The sequence below is a fragment of the Rhinolophus sinicus genome, linkage group LG02, assembly GCF_036562045.2.
Source record: "Rhinolophus sinicus isolate RSC01 linkage group LG02, ASM3656204v1, whole genome shotgun sequence".
NCBI lineage: Eukaryota > Metazoa > Chordata > Mammalia > Chiroptera > Rhinolophidae > Rhinolophus > Rhinolophus sinicus.
The window spans coordinates 188,526,935-188,545,834 of NC_133752.1; the positions used below are offsets into that span (position 1 = coordinate 188,526,935).

Here is an 18,900-nt window from a genome sequence, read left to right on the forward strand (position 1 = left end):
AACATCAGAGCAGTTTTACAATAACTTTCTAAGGACATGAGGACTGACCATTCAAGTCTGGGCAACATAGAGCTTCCCTGGTTAACTCACGGCCGAGGATACACGGCATATGTGAAGGTGATTTACACATTTCTGTTTTTATGAAAAAAGTGGATGTTAGTGGTATGCTATCTCACACTTTTGAAAAAAAAAAATAACACACTTTCAATCTGACCCTTCCCTGTGAAGGTGGTGATCGGGAGAGCGCCTACTTTGAGAAAGAACCTATGATGTCGAGATAGAGCTTTGAGAAAAATGAATATATGAAATTGTTTCCATCGTTATGGGATTTTGAGGTAAAAAATGATGCCTTGCCCTCATTTCTACATAGAAATGTCAGTGTTTCAACATTCATAACCAACATCCATTGGTACTTCCCTCTTTCAAAATTCTTAATAGATCTGATTCTCCAGGGAGGTTTTTCTGACAATGGGCGTCTGAGGAACCCGTCCCACAGGTATTCCGTGGTCAAAGGGGTCTGTGCTGGGTGTTGACATAGAATACGTGTGGGAAAGGCTCGGGATCAACAAAATCGATCATGTTTCCTTGCTGTAGCACTTCACAATACAGTATTTGGTATAAATAGTACACAGAACTCCCCTCTCCCCCAGCTCTCCTGTTTTAAAGAAATCCCATTAGCACTTCTCTTAGAACTGTTTGGATACACACACCAAAATGTGCTACTGTAGAGTAAATTTTCCAGCCATCCCTTTCCTTCTAGGAATCTTGATAGTTCCAGGAATCATGGCGTCTGAACTTTGTCAGCCATGGGTAACACAGCCAGTGATGGATAACTTACGTCACTAATGCCCAAAGGAGTTAAGTTCTGAAGATCACCCAATGAGCAGAGGGGTGACTATTGAGGAAAGACAAAAATAAAGGTAAAATTATCCCAAGTCCCCTTGGCTGAGCATGCCATTTTCCTGCACAATATTGCGGCACAAGATGACGTGCCACAAAGCAGTGCTTACCCTTGGGTGAGCCACTTCCTGTCTTTGGGTCCCTACTTCTTGTCTGTGAAATGAGAGCACTAGAACGCATGAGGAAGAAGATCCCTTGTTACACGTTTTGCCCACCGGCCAACTGCAAACTACTCTGAGAGAGTGGTAATAATACTGATGTATTACTAATAATATGAACGGTAGGCTTACTACGTGTCTCACAGCCCGGTACCAACTCCTTCTAATCTTTACATCTCCTCATCTTCTCAGATGAGGGTTCTTGGTCAAGAGGGGTTAAGGACCCCAACGACAGCCCTATAGCCTGGCCCGTGGTGGGTGCCCTGCAGTGTTTTCTGGGTGGAAGAGTGATGCCAGGCATGAGCCATACAGCAACAGTGCCCAAAGACAGGCTACTTGAACAGGGGCCAGCTGCCTCATATTTAATCCCGGGACTCCTCGAGTTTACAAGCTGCAGCAATGTGCAGAGACAATAACATGCTCACAGCCCTTGAACTTGGATCATGCAATGAAATTAAACAGGCGCTGGCCTGAAGTCAAGAGAGGTCTGGCTAGGAGGTGGTAATTCTGGATTTTAGATCTTCTTCCCCAAAGCAACCGGTTTTCCTTCCTCGTTCCATCCTAATCCGCCAAAATCAACCTTACCATTCATCATTTTTATTACCCTCTCTCCGGTTTCCCCTGCCTCATTTTTCACTAGCGTCTGCTTAGCTATATAACATGTTCAATCTGCTAATATATGGCGGCCCCCCATCTTCCTCAAAAGATGTGAAAACTGACACCTCTAAGTATTATAAAATGTTTTAAAACTTGAGTTATGTGCTACTCCTTTTATGCAAATACTACAGACTGCCTCTAGGAACTTACATCATTTCCCCATATGGATGGTGTGTCTTCATTTGGTTTTTCTCTTCTCCTTCAGGATTTTTTTTTTAAGTGCGCTCAGTTCCCAATTTATGAATGGATGACATTCAAAAATTCAGTCTCTGAGTCTGTTGCTTAAAATTTAAATGTTCTTTCAAGGAGACAATGTTATATTTAGGGTCTCTGTTCTGAGGTTAGGGCTTCAAAAACCCAATGAACCTAAAGAGGGCGCAGATAGAATAATCCTATAGAACCATTGTCTCACGTGAAATGTTTTCCTGGGAAAACATATTCAGGTAGTACCTCAGCCCGGGGTCAGAGCAAAGAACTCTGGACTTTGAGTCAAATTGATGTGAGTTTGAACTTCATTGCTGTCGCATGTAGCTTTGTGACTCTGGGCAAGTACTTGACTTATTGCATACGATCCTTAATTTTCTGATGTATAAAACAGACCCAATAATATTCACCTTGTGAGACTTTTGTAAGATTAAGTGAGGCCACGGTTGGAACACAATTCTCATCCAACCTGCCTGGAAAACCTCATCTCATCCTTTGGGGGCTGGTCACAGCTCACTTCCTCTGAGATGTATTTCCTGTCCACCCCAGGGAGGCATGTGCATCCTGGGAAGACGAGTTTGGAGCAATGGCGTGGTGCCCGCTGCTTGCCTACCAGGGCCCAGTTTCTGTTTCCAACTTGCATGTGGGTCTCCACTCCTTTCCACTCTCCACAAGCAGGGGAGGAGTCATGGTTTCCACAGGTCTGGGGAGATGGGGGGCAAGGGTGTTTGGGGGCTGAGGAGTGCGGTGAGGGCCGAAGACAAGTTTGGACGTCAAGATTCAGCTCAGATGTCCTACAGAAATCCCTCCTGGACACAGACTGTGTCGTGTCCCCAGCCAGGGGTCTTCCTCCGGCTCTCTCAGCCCCTTTACTTCCTTAAGTCACAACACTGAGCAGTCTGCATTGGAATTTCTGTTTACGCACTGCCTTGCTGAGGGCAGGAACCTTGGTTTACTCAGCTCTGGGGCTCTAGTAAGTCTTACAGACCTGAGGACTGGACCCTCTGGTCTGGCCAGGGCTTGCTTCTCTAACAGTCTATTGAAGACGCAAGGCCTAGAACACAGTTTTATAGACTCTCGCCCATTTCCCCTTCTCTAAACCAGCAAACAGCCCCGTTGCTGGTCCCCTAAGAGTCTGTGCTCCTGGTGAAGAGAGTCAACAATGGCCCTTTTTAAGACTCAGCCAGGGAGGGCAGAGTCATCCAGCTTTAGGACGGAAGGCAAAAAATGAAGGTCTTTGAAGCACAAAAGACTGAGGTAAAGTCAAGTGCATTTCTTCAGAGCACTCAGGGGGCCTGGCTGAGAAGGGGGCCCAGAATGACGGCCTCCATTTTATGGAGGATGTAACTGAGCATGGGAGAGGTTAAGTGATTTACTCAAGTCCTTCAGCCGGTAGCAATGTCAGGGGAATTTACAGGGTTCCTTGGCTCCAAGAGGAGCCTAAGCAATGAAACCTCAATGAAACCATTTCTCCCCTTCGACATTCTCTTACCTGACCTATACTTAGCACAAAGTTCTCTGCTGACGCCCACGGCCAGAAGCCCCAGACCAGTGAGCTACTCTCTAGTAGGAAGTGGGAACATGTCTGCTCCTATACATAGTGAACGCTATGCTCACCGCGAGGGAGCTGTGTTTATTACCAAGTGTGTTTTTGTGCCATTTGTATTTGCCATGTATTTGGAAGTGTAACTAAATAGTTGTGTGTGTGTGTGTATGTGTGTTCCTGTGATGGAAGGGCGTTCTGTCCAGCGTGGGTTCCTGCCTGGCGCCCTTAGCTGTCAGGAGAGGTTCCTGTCATCCACAACCCTGCACGGGAATAAGCAGGTTGGAAAAGAATTATCTTGCTTGTTTGTAGGAAGCTTTCTTAAATGTCTGTATAGCTCACATTTATTTCAATGTTTAATATTAATTAGAAGTTTGGTGATGTTTTTATGTCCAGAAATATGACCTAGGAACTTCTATTTGCGTCAATTAGCCTACGGTAAGATTCGTTTTGTTACACGTTGTTTTGCTTCAAGTCACGGTTTCCAAGATCCCATGGACAATGTGAAGTGAGAACTTACTACATTCCCCAGAACTTATGATAGTCTCAGGAAGGAACATAATAACTAGAAAGTAGGACGTCCTTCATAAATGTTGAACATGATGGACAAAATAAAATGAAAAAGGGGAGGAAGAAGAGAAGAAAGGTAAGGAAATGACAAAGATGAACCTCTACCTGGAATCTGAGGGGCAGGCTGGCCTGGAGGGACCTACAGAAATGCTGTCTTGTTGGACTAGGCCTTCGGGCTCCACGGCAACGTCCAGGCCCTGATATGACCCAGAGGGTGGGGTTTGGATCCACCAATCTCGCCCCCTCACCCCTTGACCCTCTCCCCACCTCCAAGGCAGCTCCCCTTTAACATATTGGCTATATTTTAGGGTTCTGTGTAAGATTTTGCTAGAAGATATGAGTAGGTAAACCGATTTCCGGGTTCTTTTTAGGTTTATCTACTTGATAAACCATGACTCTACTTCATGGCTTTGTTGAAGCAGAAATTCCTCTACTTACACAATAGGTTGCCAAAGGTCACAAATTATTTTGTTTTATAGGATCGAAGTGACAATAATTAAGCGACTGCTAAGAAATGCCAATGTGGTGTAGCCATTGCTGCACCAACACGTAAGCTCTCCATGACCAACGGCTTGGTTCTGTTTCCCACAGCACCACTAGGGCCCTAACAGTGCCTGGTACATAGTAACCACTCCATAAATACCAACACAGGCATGTGAATGTGTAGGTATGTCTGTGATGGGCAGACGTGACACATTTGCACTTGGAGACCTAGCTCTGTTGGCATCTATAAGATGTTGAAGCTGAAAGTTCACAAATGAAGAGTCTCCTCTCATTTATGATGCCTTTTCTTTACTTTCCTGTGGCTGCCAATTTTGAGACTCTCAGATATCGTGCCCAATATCCTGGCACAAGAAGACCTGCCTGGTTTCTTTAACGAATCTCATACTAAACCTCCCAAGAACAATCAATTTCACAAGATACATGACCTGCCATGTCCCCCTTCCCTGCCTTGCTTTTATTTTTTTTTTTACTGAGGTAAAATATACATAAAACTTACCATTTTAACCATTTTTAAGTGTGTAGTTCAAGTGAATGACACTAAGTATATTCACGTTGTTATGCAACCATCATCACTGTCCACCTCCAGAACTTTTTTTATCACTCTATGCTGAAATGCTGTACCCCTAACTCCACCTTCTCCCCGACCCCGGCCCCTGGTAAACACTGTTCCACTTTCCATCTCAGTGAATTTGACTATTTTAGGTATCTCATATAAGTGGGATCATACAATACCTCTACTTTTGTGACTGGCTTATTTCACTTAGCACGTCTTCAAGGTGTGTCCACATTATGGCATGTGTCAGAATTTCCTTCCTTTTTAAGCCTGCCAGAATTTTCAGTTGCACTGATTTTTGTGGAAGTTTGCTGTTTTTATTTTTTGATATGAAGATAAGATTTGAGACTTTAGAAGTCTCTCGTGTCCAGGGTTGGTTCCTGCCTGGCGCCCTGAACTGTCGGGAGAGGTTCCTGCCATCCACAACCCTGAACTGGAATAAGCGGTTTGGAAAAGAATTATCTTACTTGTTTTTATGACTCTTTCTTAAATGTCTAGTCAAGAAATGTCATTTATTATGAGGACACAGGCATTGCTTCAATCTGTTGTCATTTGCCCACTGAAGGTAAAACAGGAATACTTTCTCCAGAAAGTCATCCACTTCTCAATTTTTGACCAATTACATCCAAGCCCTAGATTGTAAAATATGCACTGTTTCAATTTATAATACAGGGCTAAAGTGTTAGTTACGTCTCTTGTAAATAGCATATGTTGGGCATTGTTTCCTATACAATCTGACAATTTGTCTTTACTTTCCCAAAATTAGTTTATTTGATAATTGATATACTTAAACTTATTTCTACCATCTTGATTGCTTGATTTCTACTTTCCCCCACTTTTTCTGTTTTCACTTTTTTCTTGCTTTTTCTTTCTTTTTTTAAACGATTGAGCTATTTTGGTTGTTTCGGTTTTTCTTATTCCATTCACCATCCCACTCATCATGGACTTGTAAATTATGCACCCTTTAAAAAAATTATTTTAGAGCTTACCTTGAAATATTAGCATGCCTATCTAGCTTAGGAGCTAAAGTTAATATCTTGCCCCCCACAACAAAACAATGATCTCAGAATACTTTAATAGTAATCACTTCCCTTCTTATGTGATGTCACTGTCTGATATTTTAGGTATAACCTTTTTAAACCTACAAATTATACATTATTACTATTATTTGGAAATTGTTATTTGGACTTCCCACATGTTTCTAGTTTGTTTGTTCAACATGCCTTCCTGAATCTGGACTCACATGCCTTATTCCTAACGAATGTCCTCCTGACGTGATGCCAGGGTCCTCTAGTTGTCCTTCTTCCTGTAGGATCCTAAGTTCCCATGCACAACCTTTCGATAGAACAGTTATACATGTGGTTTGCCTGACTGTGGTTTAGGCCTATTATTTCAGTGTAACTCATGGCAGCATTACCTCATTTGAACAATAAAATACAGTCACCTACCTTTAAACCAAGCTCCCAGCCACCGAGGAGAAGCAAATGGCCCCAGTAGCAAATGCCACATCTAACTGCTTTTGGTTTATTCTTTCAATTCACACTTTATCATTCTTCTTGGCCTTTACTTATTTACTACATGGACTGATCAACTATGCTTTCAAAACATTAAAATAAAAAATTTTATCCAGCATTTTAAGGTGTTCTCTACAGGGCTGGTTTTATTTTCCTCCCCTTTAAACTTCTAATTCATGATATTCTTAGACACATTCCTGTGTATTTCATCTGTTTTCTTTACGTCTAACAAGTACATGACATAGTAAAGGAATTTCATACATGCGGATTGAAAGAATGAATGACGCAGGTACTTCTGTTTTAAGTAGTTTCTAATATTTTGCAGTAAACTTTAAGTGCATTAAAAAAAAAAGTTCTTTCTTTTTGGCTGTGATTTCCTTGCTGGGAAGGTTTGCATTTTATTTAAGCTGTTCATGACAACACAGTCTGTATTTGTGAAAATTTGGGAACTAAGGTAACAGAAATGGTAAGTAATGGAAGAGCACACAATCCCATATGCATTAGGACTCCAAATAAGATAAAATATGCACATGTGGATGGGCATGGACCAGAAACCAATCAGAAAAGACTGACTTACTAGGAAAGCAAGGTTTGCACTCCTGTTTTCCTTTTTACACTTGCAATTCTCATTACTGTAGTGTCACATGGGCAATGAACATAAATTTTAAATGAAATAGACTCCCTATGAATGCATGTATCTACTTCCTCTTTGATACAGTTGGAGCAGCAAACACAGTTGATGTCAGACAGGCCTGGGTTCAAATCCTTGATCTGTCATTTAATAGCTGAGGTCACTTCTTCACTCCTCCTAGTGTAGGTAGCGAATTCTGACACACCTCTTAACTCTGGGCTCAGCCATACGGCTACTTTGGCCAACAGAACGCTAGCAATAAGGACCCAAAGTTTCCTTGCATGCACTAGCCTTCCTCTTCCAAATCTCTGCTTTGCCATGAGAATAAGCTGGACAGGCCTACTGATGGGCTACGGGAGACCCTGGAGGACAGCCAAGTTGCCTCAGCCACCAGCCATCCTATCTGAAGCTGACCAGAGACCCTTGGTTAAACCCGTGAAAATCAGACAACCATCCAGCCAACCCATAGACTCATCAACTAAATAAATGCTTGTTGATTGCCACCACTATTAGCACAGTTTGTTATGCACCATGGTCTGTGGCAGTAGATAACCGATACACCCTGTCTTCTTTGTCTTTCTACTGCTGGGTCCACCACTGTTTGGTACCTAGAGACCAGTGAGGAAGGCTTTTCTGTTATGTCCTTTCTCCCGAGGTAGAATGAGACATTTATGCTGCATCCACCCCCACCCCCACACACACCTATCCTAGTACCTGTCTTTTTTTTTTTTTTTCCACTTTTCCTTCTTCTAAGTCATTGAATGACTTGAAAGTAGGAAGTACGTTATTCATATCCATATCTGCAGCATCCGGCACAGAGTAGGCCCTCAATAAATGTTTGTTTGAATTATACGACTGGGTTTTGGGAGCTGACATGAACCAAAACAGCTGGCAGCAGGTGGCAAGAATAACCACACAAGCGGGTTCTTATGCTGGGAGGCCGTATGCTTTTCAGAAAGCCCAAACAAGAGGAGGGGAAAAAAAAGAAGAAGGAAAGCACATTCTTTCTGCTCTCTGCACCCTTATCGCTCTCACCACACTGCACACAAAGCTCAGAGACATTCATCCCCCTGAAGGGTGCGCCCCAATCCAGCTTCCCTCTGCCGTGGCAGGGCACCTCACTCCCCTCCGGGGACACGTCCCTACTGTACCTTTAGATCAGACACGTCTCTGTAGCACTGCTCAGAGCGGGTGTGGTCCGACAGCTGCACGTTCCAGAAGCAGGGGAGCTGATACACGAGGAAGGGGTTCTGTTTGATGACGGCGTTGAAAATATCCTGGGGGATAAAAGCCAGAGACACAGTCAAAACGGTCAGGTGAGCTCCGCTGATGACGCTGGCTCTCTAGGTGCTGTATCACCTATGCAGGAGAGGATTCCTCATGAGCCTCCTGCCCAGAACACAGGCTGGCTTCCACCATGGGGCACTTCCCTTGCCTTTTATCTCTAGGAACCAAGGAATAATGTTTGGATAGAGACGGGGGAATGCCCCATGCTGCCTTGGAGCTCATGGGTCCTGCTGGTCTCATTACGTGCCACATGGCATGTGTATGTGGGGCTGATAAGGGAGTGTCTTTCCCATCGGAGCCGGCGTATAATAAATGAAGTCACTTTTCCGCCCCTCTTCCCACCTCATCGAGGAGCCCCGCGTTATTCATCCTGAGCCTCCTGGAGAGGAAACTGCACGATGGATGACAATTTGCTCTGCTCATTCTGGGGCTGAGACAAATTATAGATCCTGTTTCAGCAGCTCTTCCTGGGGCTTTTGGCGGACTCAATGATGGATGTGCCTTCGCTTCCTGTGGGCCATGGTTCCTGGGTAGGCACCCCCATTTCCCAAGCCAACCTGGGCTTCTGCTAAAGGGGCTTTACCTCTCTCGAGCTCTTCTCCGAGCTCCCTCACCAGGCCGTACTTATTAACTAGCTGCTGACAGGAGGTGCCAGGAGGTGAGTCATGGGCCTCCGCAGCAGGAGATGGCTGAATAAACTATCCTCATGGGGCATGGACATCTGATTCTAGCTTTTGGGGACATACTCAAGTCATTGTGACCTGACTGAAAATATGATGATGGAGGACGAATTTCCCCTCAGGTTTAAAACAGCTACCAGGGTAATTTTTAACTCATTCATTATACCATAGCTCATGTTTGAAACAGGAAATTAGTATCTGGCTACTTGGGAAATACTGCATAATAACAATGCTAAAACAAAAAAATAGTAAAGTAACCCCAAAGATTTTCTTGTTTCCTCTGCGTTAGAAAACTTTGCAAGAAATCAACGACTCAGACAATTGAACACTGAACAGAAACACAGAGAGGGAGCTTGCTTCTTGGATGAATAGGAAAGGATAAAAAGCAGACAAGCCAGAGAAATCACCGTTACATCTCACGATGGCCATTTACACCATCGGAAACTCAAAGTCTAAACATGTGAGCCTGGGACATCCAGGATCAAAGGCTCGGGCCCCCGCATTTCCTAGCAAAAATGAGAAACAGGGTTTTTATGATTCTATGTTAATAGTTTGGTGGAGTTTATGGACTTTTTCAGATTGCTTGGCTTAAAAACTGGTTCCTCCAGCCAGGCGATTTGTCCCTTCTATTTAAATGCATTTCCCTTAAGGATCGGGTCTAAGCAAAAGGCTTTGCTTTAAAAGTTAGACTTTATTGCCAGAAAGACAAATGAAACCTTGTCTGGGAGATATGCTGTGGCATTCTGGAGTCGCAGGGGGCAGGCAGGCAGGGTGTTCTCTACCCTGAGATGAAGATGGCGATCTCCTCATAACACATCAAGTGATCATTTCCTTATGTTTGCCTCCATCAACTATGAGCTCTCGGAGGCCAAGGATTGCATCCTTATCTCTGTAATCCTATTTCTGAGCACAGTCCCTGGCATACACTTTGTGCCATGAAAGTCTGCTGAATGAACAAATGAATGAACGAAGGAAATAAACTGGTAAGTTGAGCTACTGGCTTAGACTGGCTGAATAAAGCAGAGCTATCCAAGTGTATAGTCACACAATGGGCAGAAAAATAATGCAGGCTCAGCTACTTTCAAGTTTCTTTGAGGAACAGAACCAGGGTACTCAGGAATAACCGTATCTTCTAACCTGGCCACTTACCTGGTCAGCCAAGGACGTGGAAAGCATGCCCATCAGCTCCCTCTCTGCAGTCAGCCTCCACATCTGCTCCCACTTCATCTTCCGCAGCTTATCCAGAAGCAGCAAGATCACCCCTGGGCAACAGCATAGGAGGGAGGATGAAAAAACCAACAGTAAGACAGAGCTAGGCTCACCTGTCCACCTGTGTTGGAGATTAACACACCTGGCTTCGATTCCAGGCTCTGCCAGTTACTCATTATGAGACTTTAAACAATATCTCGGCAACACCTCATTGTATGGAGAACATTCATGCAGACGTCAAAGGCTGGTGCAAGGACTAAATGAGATGGACAAAGCAGTCTAGCATTTTCTGGAGATGGATAGTGGTGATGGTTGCACAGCCATGTGAATATACTTAATGCCACTGAACTGTAAGCTTTTAACAATGGTTAAAATGGTGTACCTATGTGATGTGTGTTTTATCACAATAATTTTAAAGAAAGCCTAGCATTGCACCTGAAACTCAGGACATTCCATATGCATATGAGGTTTTCTGCTATGTTTTCCCCCAGAGATATGATAACCTACCTAGGTTTAGCTGATGGATGGTATTTGTACAATACATGCCATTTATCTTTATAGACAAAAAGCAGCTCCTCTGAGACTTGATTCTGGGTGAGTCTTGCTAATTTGCTCCATACTTACTGACAAGCAATAGGAGCGCATTTTCGTGTTCCTGGTTTTAAGACTCTTCTTTACGTAGATCAACACATACGTAAACTATGGTGAAGGCAGTACTGATGTGGGATCTCGAAGATGAGCTCCGAAAGCCTTCGGTGTCATGAAAAATTGATAAGAAGAGGTTGTTTCCTCTTCCTCTCCACCTTCTTTGTTTTTGTTGGTGTTCGTTTTTATGGGGAGTGACTTGGATGAATGGGGAATTGTGTAGTCAGGGAAACTGCCATTGTATACCCTTTTGCATTTTCCAACATGCTAAAACAACTAAATGTATTACTCAGGCTAAAAAAAAAATGAACTAATAGAAGTCTAACAAGGAAAGTGCATTCTGGCTTAGCTAAATGGCTCACAAGCAGCTGTCTTCCACCAGGTCAGTTGGAGCAAGTAGAGAAAGCACAGAGCACAGCATTTGGAAGCCAAGAGAATTTCCCTGGAGGCCACTGCAATTAATTTGGTGGATGGAATTGTCGCACCCATGGGCTCCCAGATCCATCCTCCTCAGGATGCTTTGCTCAGCGGAACGTTCCAGTCAAGGGAGAAAAAGCCAGGTAGTTGAAAAATGATCTTAGTTGATACCTAGTATATACATATTTCTAAGATTGCTGGAAAGAAACTGATTCCCCAAATCACACATAAATGTTAACACAGAGACGTTTTACTTATTCTAGTGGCACATATTTGGAGAAAAAGTATATTCACCATTTCACCATTTAGTGAAAGGTGTTTGGTCAGTTAGAGTTGAAATTTTAAAAAAAGTTACACACACACACACACACACACACACACACACACACACCATGTTTCTCCCAAAATAAGACCTAGCCGGACCATCAGCTCTGATATGTCTTTTAGAGCCAAAATTAATATAAGACCTGGTATTATATTGTATTAATTATATTATATTATATTAGACCCGGTCTTATATTATATTAAAATAAGACTGGGTCTTATATTAATTTTTGCTACAAAAGATGCATTAGAGCTGATGGTCTGGCTAGGTCTTGTTTTGGGGGAAATATTGTATATACATATATACGTATATACATATACTCACACACACACACACACACACACACATGGTTATGAGAAGAATGGGATAATACAGAGATCTGAACTTGTAAGTCAGAAAGGCCAATTATACTTATTGCTTATCTCCTTTGTTCTGTTAGGTTTTTTGCACATATTATTTCACTTAACACTCACAAGATGTGTACAAACTATATTTTGTCATCCTTATTCAATAGGTGGGGACACTGAGGGGCTAAGTCAGAACTTACCAATTCACAGTACAAGACTAGCTATACTAGACTCAAACTCAGATCTGCCTGACTCCAAAGCCAGAGGTTCTCTGACTACACCACGCAGATGTAAGGCCCAGCAATGCCTCTTTGGGGCTCGGTGACGCAGGCCACAGACTTTCTCCTTTTTGGTTTTTGCATGTATGTTTGCCCTGTACAATTCAGAAAACTGTCATACCCCCTCGCAGGAGGCTGGTGAATGTTTAACCACCAGCTCTCCAAGCAAAAAACAAAAACAAAAGCTGGATTTGTAACACTTGCCCATTTCCATGGTGTAAATACACCCATCATGGCTGATTTCAAGCTACCAATATGATGGCACTGAACACCAACTGGGAGGAAATGTGTATAGTTGGCCCTCCTACGTCAGTGGAAGCTAGCTTCAGCACACAAAAATTGCTCCCCAAACAGGAAAGCAATTTTGGGAATAGTGCAATTCACCACAAGCATATTATCTGATGGCTTCTTCTGGTGGGAATGGAAAGAAAAATTTACGAAGTTACAAGCAAAGAGAATATAGTGATGGAGTCAAGCAAAGAGATTCCAGTTAAACAAGTGAAAGAGAATTTCATTAAATCTTATTGCAGAAACTAATTCCAGTTAGGTTGGATAGATGCTCCAATACTTAGGAAAGGATGGGTAATAGAAGCTGTAAACAATGGTGAAAGATATTAATGAACATTTGGAAGCCTCCAAAGAGGTCCAAGGTAGATCTATTCATCTCTGGAGACTGAACTGAGAATTGGTGCTTTTAAATCGTGTTAAGACTTGGTGAGTTCTAAGTGGCAGATGGAATTCCACTCTGTTTGCCAGGCTAGTTGAAAAGAGGGGGGTGTCCAGAACAGAAGACTAAATACAGAAATCACTCTGCCAGCGATCCAGCCTTTTCTTTTGTGATTTTAATTTAATTTTAAAAGGATGAACTATTTCAAACCAGCCTAAAAGTGCAGAAACTAATAACAAATCCACACCACCTCGATTTAATAAATGCTAATATAGTGCCACATTTGCTGTTAATAATGAAACATTACAGACAAATCAAAAGCTCCTCTATTTCTTTCTAGTCCTCCAGTCCCCCAGGGTAACCTCTATCCTGAGGAGGTTGGGTTCCGTTTCCATGTGCACTTTCATACTTTTATTCCCCATGCATATATTAATAAACAATATTTGGTGTTTTTAGAGTGTTTTGTAGTATGTATTTTCTATTCTAACTTACCTTTTCACCCAATGTTATGCCTTTAGGTTTTAACCATTTTAAGATGTCAATATCTAGTTTATTTACTGTAAGCACTTTACTCATCATGTAAATATACCACAATTTACTTCTGCATCCCCCTCCCAAGGGATATTTCGCTGTTTCCTCTGTTTCTGCTGTTATAAACAATGCTGTAATAAACACCCTAATCCCAAGGTACAGCTTCCAACGCTGCATGAGGACTGCTGTGTTGATGGCACTACTTGTCTTGAAACATCTAGAATCACTCCATCTCCCTTCTCTCGTGCATTCAAGCCATCACCACGTCTCAGGGATTCTCCATGAAAACAGCTTTTGCGTCTCTTCTTTTACTCATTCATTCAACAGTTGTTCACTGAGCACCTATTGTGCGCAAACTAAGTGAAACAGACTTGTGCGCGTGTTTCTTCCCTACGTTTTCTAATCTCATGGGTTTTATTTGACGTATAAATTCAGCATGTACTTCCTGCGTGTATAACACAGAGTTGTTGCCAGGCCCGCCTGTGGGAGACATGCAAACCATTGCGATTCAATGAAAGGAGTGCAGACACTGAGGATGTGTACTGGTTATTAAAGGAACACAGGAGGGGCATAGGTCAGGCTGGGCTCGGATTAGGTCAGGCAGACAAGGTGGGGACGTCTGCGGAAATATGGGCGAAGGCAGGGTGGGGACACTGGGCTATGCAGGAACGACAGTGCATGACGGCTAGATGGCTTAAATGGAATACTTTGGGGCAAATGCCAGGATGCGAGTGTGAACAAGTGAGCAGGGAACGGATGTTGAAGGGCTTTATATCTATGCAAAAGAGATGCTCTCCAGCCATTTTCATGGCACTTCCTAAACAGAAGATGATATGCTTACAACCTATTGGGGGCTAAGGAGGAAGCTGCTTGTGGCTGGAAGGGCTGGTCCAGGGGTTCCAGATGCCCCAAGTCCCACTCAGGTGCCCCCCGGTTGAAGGCATCACTATTTTGGCACATCTGTTACCCATGACTGACACACTAGTTGGTAAGTGGTACTGAGGAGAACCGGGAGCTAGTGAAGGATTCTAAGCAAGGGAGCGACCACAACCGAATCTGTTTCAGAAAAACCAACCTAAACCGCTGCTTTGTCAGGTCACTTCACAGGCTCAAAGGCCTCCAGTATCTCAGCTGGTCTAAAGAATAAGCCACACATGTCCTTTGCCTGGCATGCCAGGTCCATCTGAATCATTTCCCCCTTTCATCAGTCCATTCCTTCCAGCAGAACTGGCCCAATGGCACTCTGCTACGTAACTACCTCTGTCTTTGCAAACTCGACAAAGCCCATACTCATCCTGGTTCCCTCTTCAGAACCCCAGAAAGTTTACTAAATATACTACTCTCGATTCCCCGATTCAACCAAGAATCTGAATCCAAAACGAACATAAAAATTCATGAGCAACCATGTCACAAATCTCACGGAGTTCCCGCTCCGCTTCTGCATCCCTGAGCTTCAGTATCCTTGTCTCTCCTGATGTACAACCTCCTTAGAAAGGAGGCAGGCTCGTGGTTATCGTGGCCTTTCGATGGATACAGGAGCTGAGGTGCTAAAAAGACTGTTCCAGTGTCATCGTGCGGGCAAGTGATTCCCACTGCTCCGTCTGCAAAAGGGTCTTCCTCTAGAACAGGAGTGTCCAAACTTTTTTCAACGTTTTTCACCAAGGGCCATATGCAGTAAAATACACAAACAGCCGGGCCACTCACTCGAGGCGAAGTACGTATTGCCTCACCTGGTTTATTTAAGTAAACTAAATATATTTTTGGAATTTGCTGCGGGCCAATTAACAATGGATTGCGGGCCGCAGTTTTGACACCCCTGCTCTAGAACATCAGAACCAATGAAGGCTGTGTGTCCCATGCCAGCAAGGTCTATGGGATGCATTTCCTTCGTGTCTCGATGTGTTGAAAGAATGCTTCATGCTAAACATGAAAGCCAAACGTGTACCCAGCCAGCATGAGGTCATGGAATCAGGGCTGCCAGGACCCACCGCTTGGCCATATGCAAACTGCCCTTGACATTGTCCAACAAACCCATGGGGACCCTGTCTGGACTTCAACCACGTGTCCTCATTCAGAAGTGATTTCTTCTGTAATTCATTTCAGAGGTATGTTTTGAGCACCTCCTAGGGTTCTAGTCACTAGCTTAACTGGGGACTTAGTTTATAAAGCACAGTCCTTGTTCTCGGGGAGTAAGGCTTAATAGAGAAGGAAGACGCGAAACCCAGAAAATGCCAAACACGGTGACAGATCCGAGATGTGGTAAGAACCATGGGAGCCGGCACAGGCAAACGGACTGAGATCTGAGTGTGTGTGTGTGGGAAGCATTAGAGGAAAGCTTCCTGAAATAAACGATGTCTAAACTGAAACATAAAGGATGCAGAGGATTATGTGAAGGTCAAACCAGACAGGCTTCTCCCTCCAGGGCTCTGCATGCCTATCAGGTAGCAAATATTTTCCACCACATTTGAACAGCAGACCTTAAGAGGTAATGACCCAGTTCTCCGTCTTCTCCCCAAAAAAGAAAATAAAAAAGAGGCTGCGTCAACTTGTCTACACGGGTGAAAACATTTGTCTTTGCTCCTAAACTTATAAGTAACCACAGGGCATTTGTACAATAAACATCCTGGCATCCTCATGCTGCCGATGCAGTAGAAGGAATTCTGGAACTCCGGCATTTTTGTACCTATCACGGAAGAGGAAGCCGCATGTAACATGACAACTGCAGTGGATTTGGAGACGAGAAACCTCGGCTTGCGTCCTGACCGTCTCACATACTAGCAATATTTCTTAAATAAAATCACTGGGCTTCTGAGCTCCAGTTCCATATTTGTATAATAATACGGGCAACCCCAAATCAACTTTAAGATCACTACGACGACTAAAAAAATGTATCTTTAGAAGTAGCTGGTACATGCCGTGATCTATTGTTTCTTACCTCAAAGTAAAAATCCCACGACATAAAAACAAAAAGTATCTGGTACAGTAGGACCAGTACTTACTATTGCTAAACTGAGAAATGTTAATTGACAATAAACGTGCATACCTAGTAATTCACTTACTAGGGTGAATTCACTCATCTTTCTAAAAACCTTAAAAATCCCGTGTGTGGAATGCATTAGACACTTAAAAATTGTGAACTGTTTCCAGGCTCGTATTCCTTCTCAGTCTTCTGTCAGTGGACAGCTTGTGGTGTCACAACCAGTGTGATTATGATGTCCCTTGGGGTTATTGCAAGTGGCATCTAAGGGATATAACCCACAGGAAGAAAAAAAATGTTAAAGGAAAGAAAATCCACCACAAGGAAAATTATGTGCATAAATTATGCTCTCAAGCAGCTACGGCTGTTAAATATAACCACACAGATAGATGCTTATAAAAGAATCTGCTGGTTTCTTCAAAGGTTAAAAGTTTGCACCCAGATTGTACAAGAGCCAAAAAACTACATTTCTAAGAGAAGCGTAACCCTATCTATTGACCTTACTCCTATGGGGCTGGGGAGATACCCTAAATACGATTGTCAAGGGCTTTGAAAATATGAAGTGGTACATGAAAGCTCAGATAAATAAGGACGACTAACACCATACATTTCCTCATTAAGGTGCCTAATTATCATTTACTCAACTTGCGTAACTCCCACTAGAATTAATACAGATTCTGTGCATGCGTGCACTGGGGGAGCAAGCTTTTTAGGTGAACACTGGTTCAAATGACAAAAATGGTTCCTTCCGAAATGGGGCCCTTTCAAGCTGACACAACACAGATTTGGCTTCGGAACGCATGTCCCAAAGGCAGCCTGTGACACGGCTTTCCTGCTGTCAGGGGGAAGGTGATGCCAAAAAGCTTGACTTTGGCCTTTGCCTGGCATTTGCTGCTGCCTGGCCCACCCATCTCCATCCTGGCTGTCAGGGTCTGGGTGGGCGGAACGAGCTCTTGGTCCTGGACACCAGTGCTCTCCACAGAGGCAGGTGCCTGCCGTGTGACAGGAACTCCCCAGGGAGCTGGCTGGGTGCTCCGGGCGGGCAGGGCTTTACTTTCCGCGGTTGTGCTGGGAGCCTAACAGGCCAACACTAAATAAATAAATGAATAAATTAATTAAAAATCAAAGACTTCTCCTGTGAACATCTGGTTCAGTGGTAGGGTGTTTCATCTGTGGATCAGAGGGTAACGTCTCTTCTTCCCTAAAGGAATATGTAGCAATAGCTCAGAAGCCAAGATGGCAGGGAAAGAAAGGTGGATGTCAACGCAGAGAGGAGAGAGGAGTCATGATTTTTTTACGAGCCAGATAATGATTTTTAACCAATGCAACTGCAAAGGGGAGAACTGCAAATACACCTAAAATGACAACCATGTTGATGATACCGTCCGTTTATCAAGCAACTGCTGGACACTGGAAACAAGGTGCTTGACCTAGATGGCCTCGGATTCTTACAACAAACCTGCAAGGTAGATGGAATGATCTCCATTTTAGACATAAAGAAACGAAGGCTCACGCATGGCTTGTGAATGGCAGGAGGAGTCTCACTCTTTGATCTCTGGTCTTCCAACCAAGCCAGGCTGCCTCCTGGTGTCTGTGGACATGCATGTTATTAAAAATGGCAAGACCTAGTTGAATCAATGGCTTAAAGCCAAAACAAGTCAGGTAATTCCTAGAGGGACAGTAAGTAAATGTCTGAAGGACTCCGAGAAGACCACAGGCCATAACCAGAGAGCCTGTGCAAAGTTCCGGAAGGGAGACCAAGCATTTAAGGCCAGTAAGGGCAGGGCAGTCCTGTGTGACACTGAAGCTGCATACATAAGGTGGGGCCTGACCTGACAGACATGAGCTTGGGTCACCAGCTGAAGCCAAGAAACATTCAGCACACTGTTTCAAAGCTACCTTATGTCCACCTTCCCTCCTGCATGGCACAGAGATCGCCTTTCTTGGGCATCTGAGCTCATCAACTAATTTCTCAGCATGTGTCCTACCACAAGCAAGGAGGACCCATGAAAATTTTTATTTTAGCAAAGGGAATACCTTAAGCTTGCATTATGAAAACCTCCTTTTTAAGGGGAGGCTCTGCAACTACTCTCATTCTCTCTCTCTCATTCTCTCTCTCTCTCTCCCTCCCTCCCTCCCTCCCTCCCTCCCTCTCTCAGCAGCCTGCTTTCATTCTTTAGCCAAGTTAAAGAATACAGCTAGAATTGGCTTGGCCAATGCAGACCACGTGCTTCCTTAATTCAGAAGGAGAAACTGAGGTTCAAAGTGACAATGAGCCTCCTTTGGACCAGTTCAGAGCCGGT

The 18,900-nt window shown here is 43.7% G+C and overlaps 1 protein-coding gene across 5 annotated transcripts in view; it reads right to left on the minus strand.

The window, feature by feature from the left end:
- LARGE1 (LARGE xylosyl- and glucuronyltransferase 1) overlaps positions 1-18,900 on the minus strand; it is a 486,966-nt gene that overhangs the window by 59,771 nt on the left and 408,295 nt on the right. For all 5 annotated transcript variants that reach the window (XM_019728420.2, XM_019728419.2, XM_074326275.1 and 2 more), the window contains 2 exons: positions 10,351-10,463; positions 8,386-8,511 (listed from right to left, as the gene is read on the minus strand). In XM_019728420.2, coding sequence (XP_019583979.1) covers positions 8,386-8,511; positions 10,351-10,463 — 239 coding nt within the window. The remainder of the gene's footprint in view (positions 1-8,385; positions 8,512-10,350; positions 10,464-18,900) is intronic.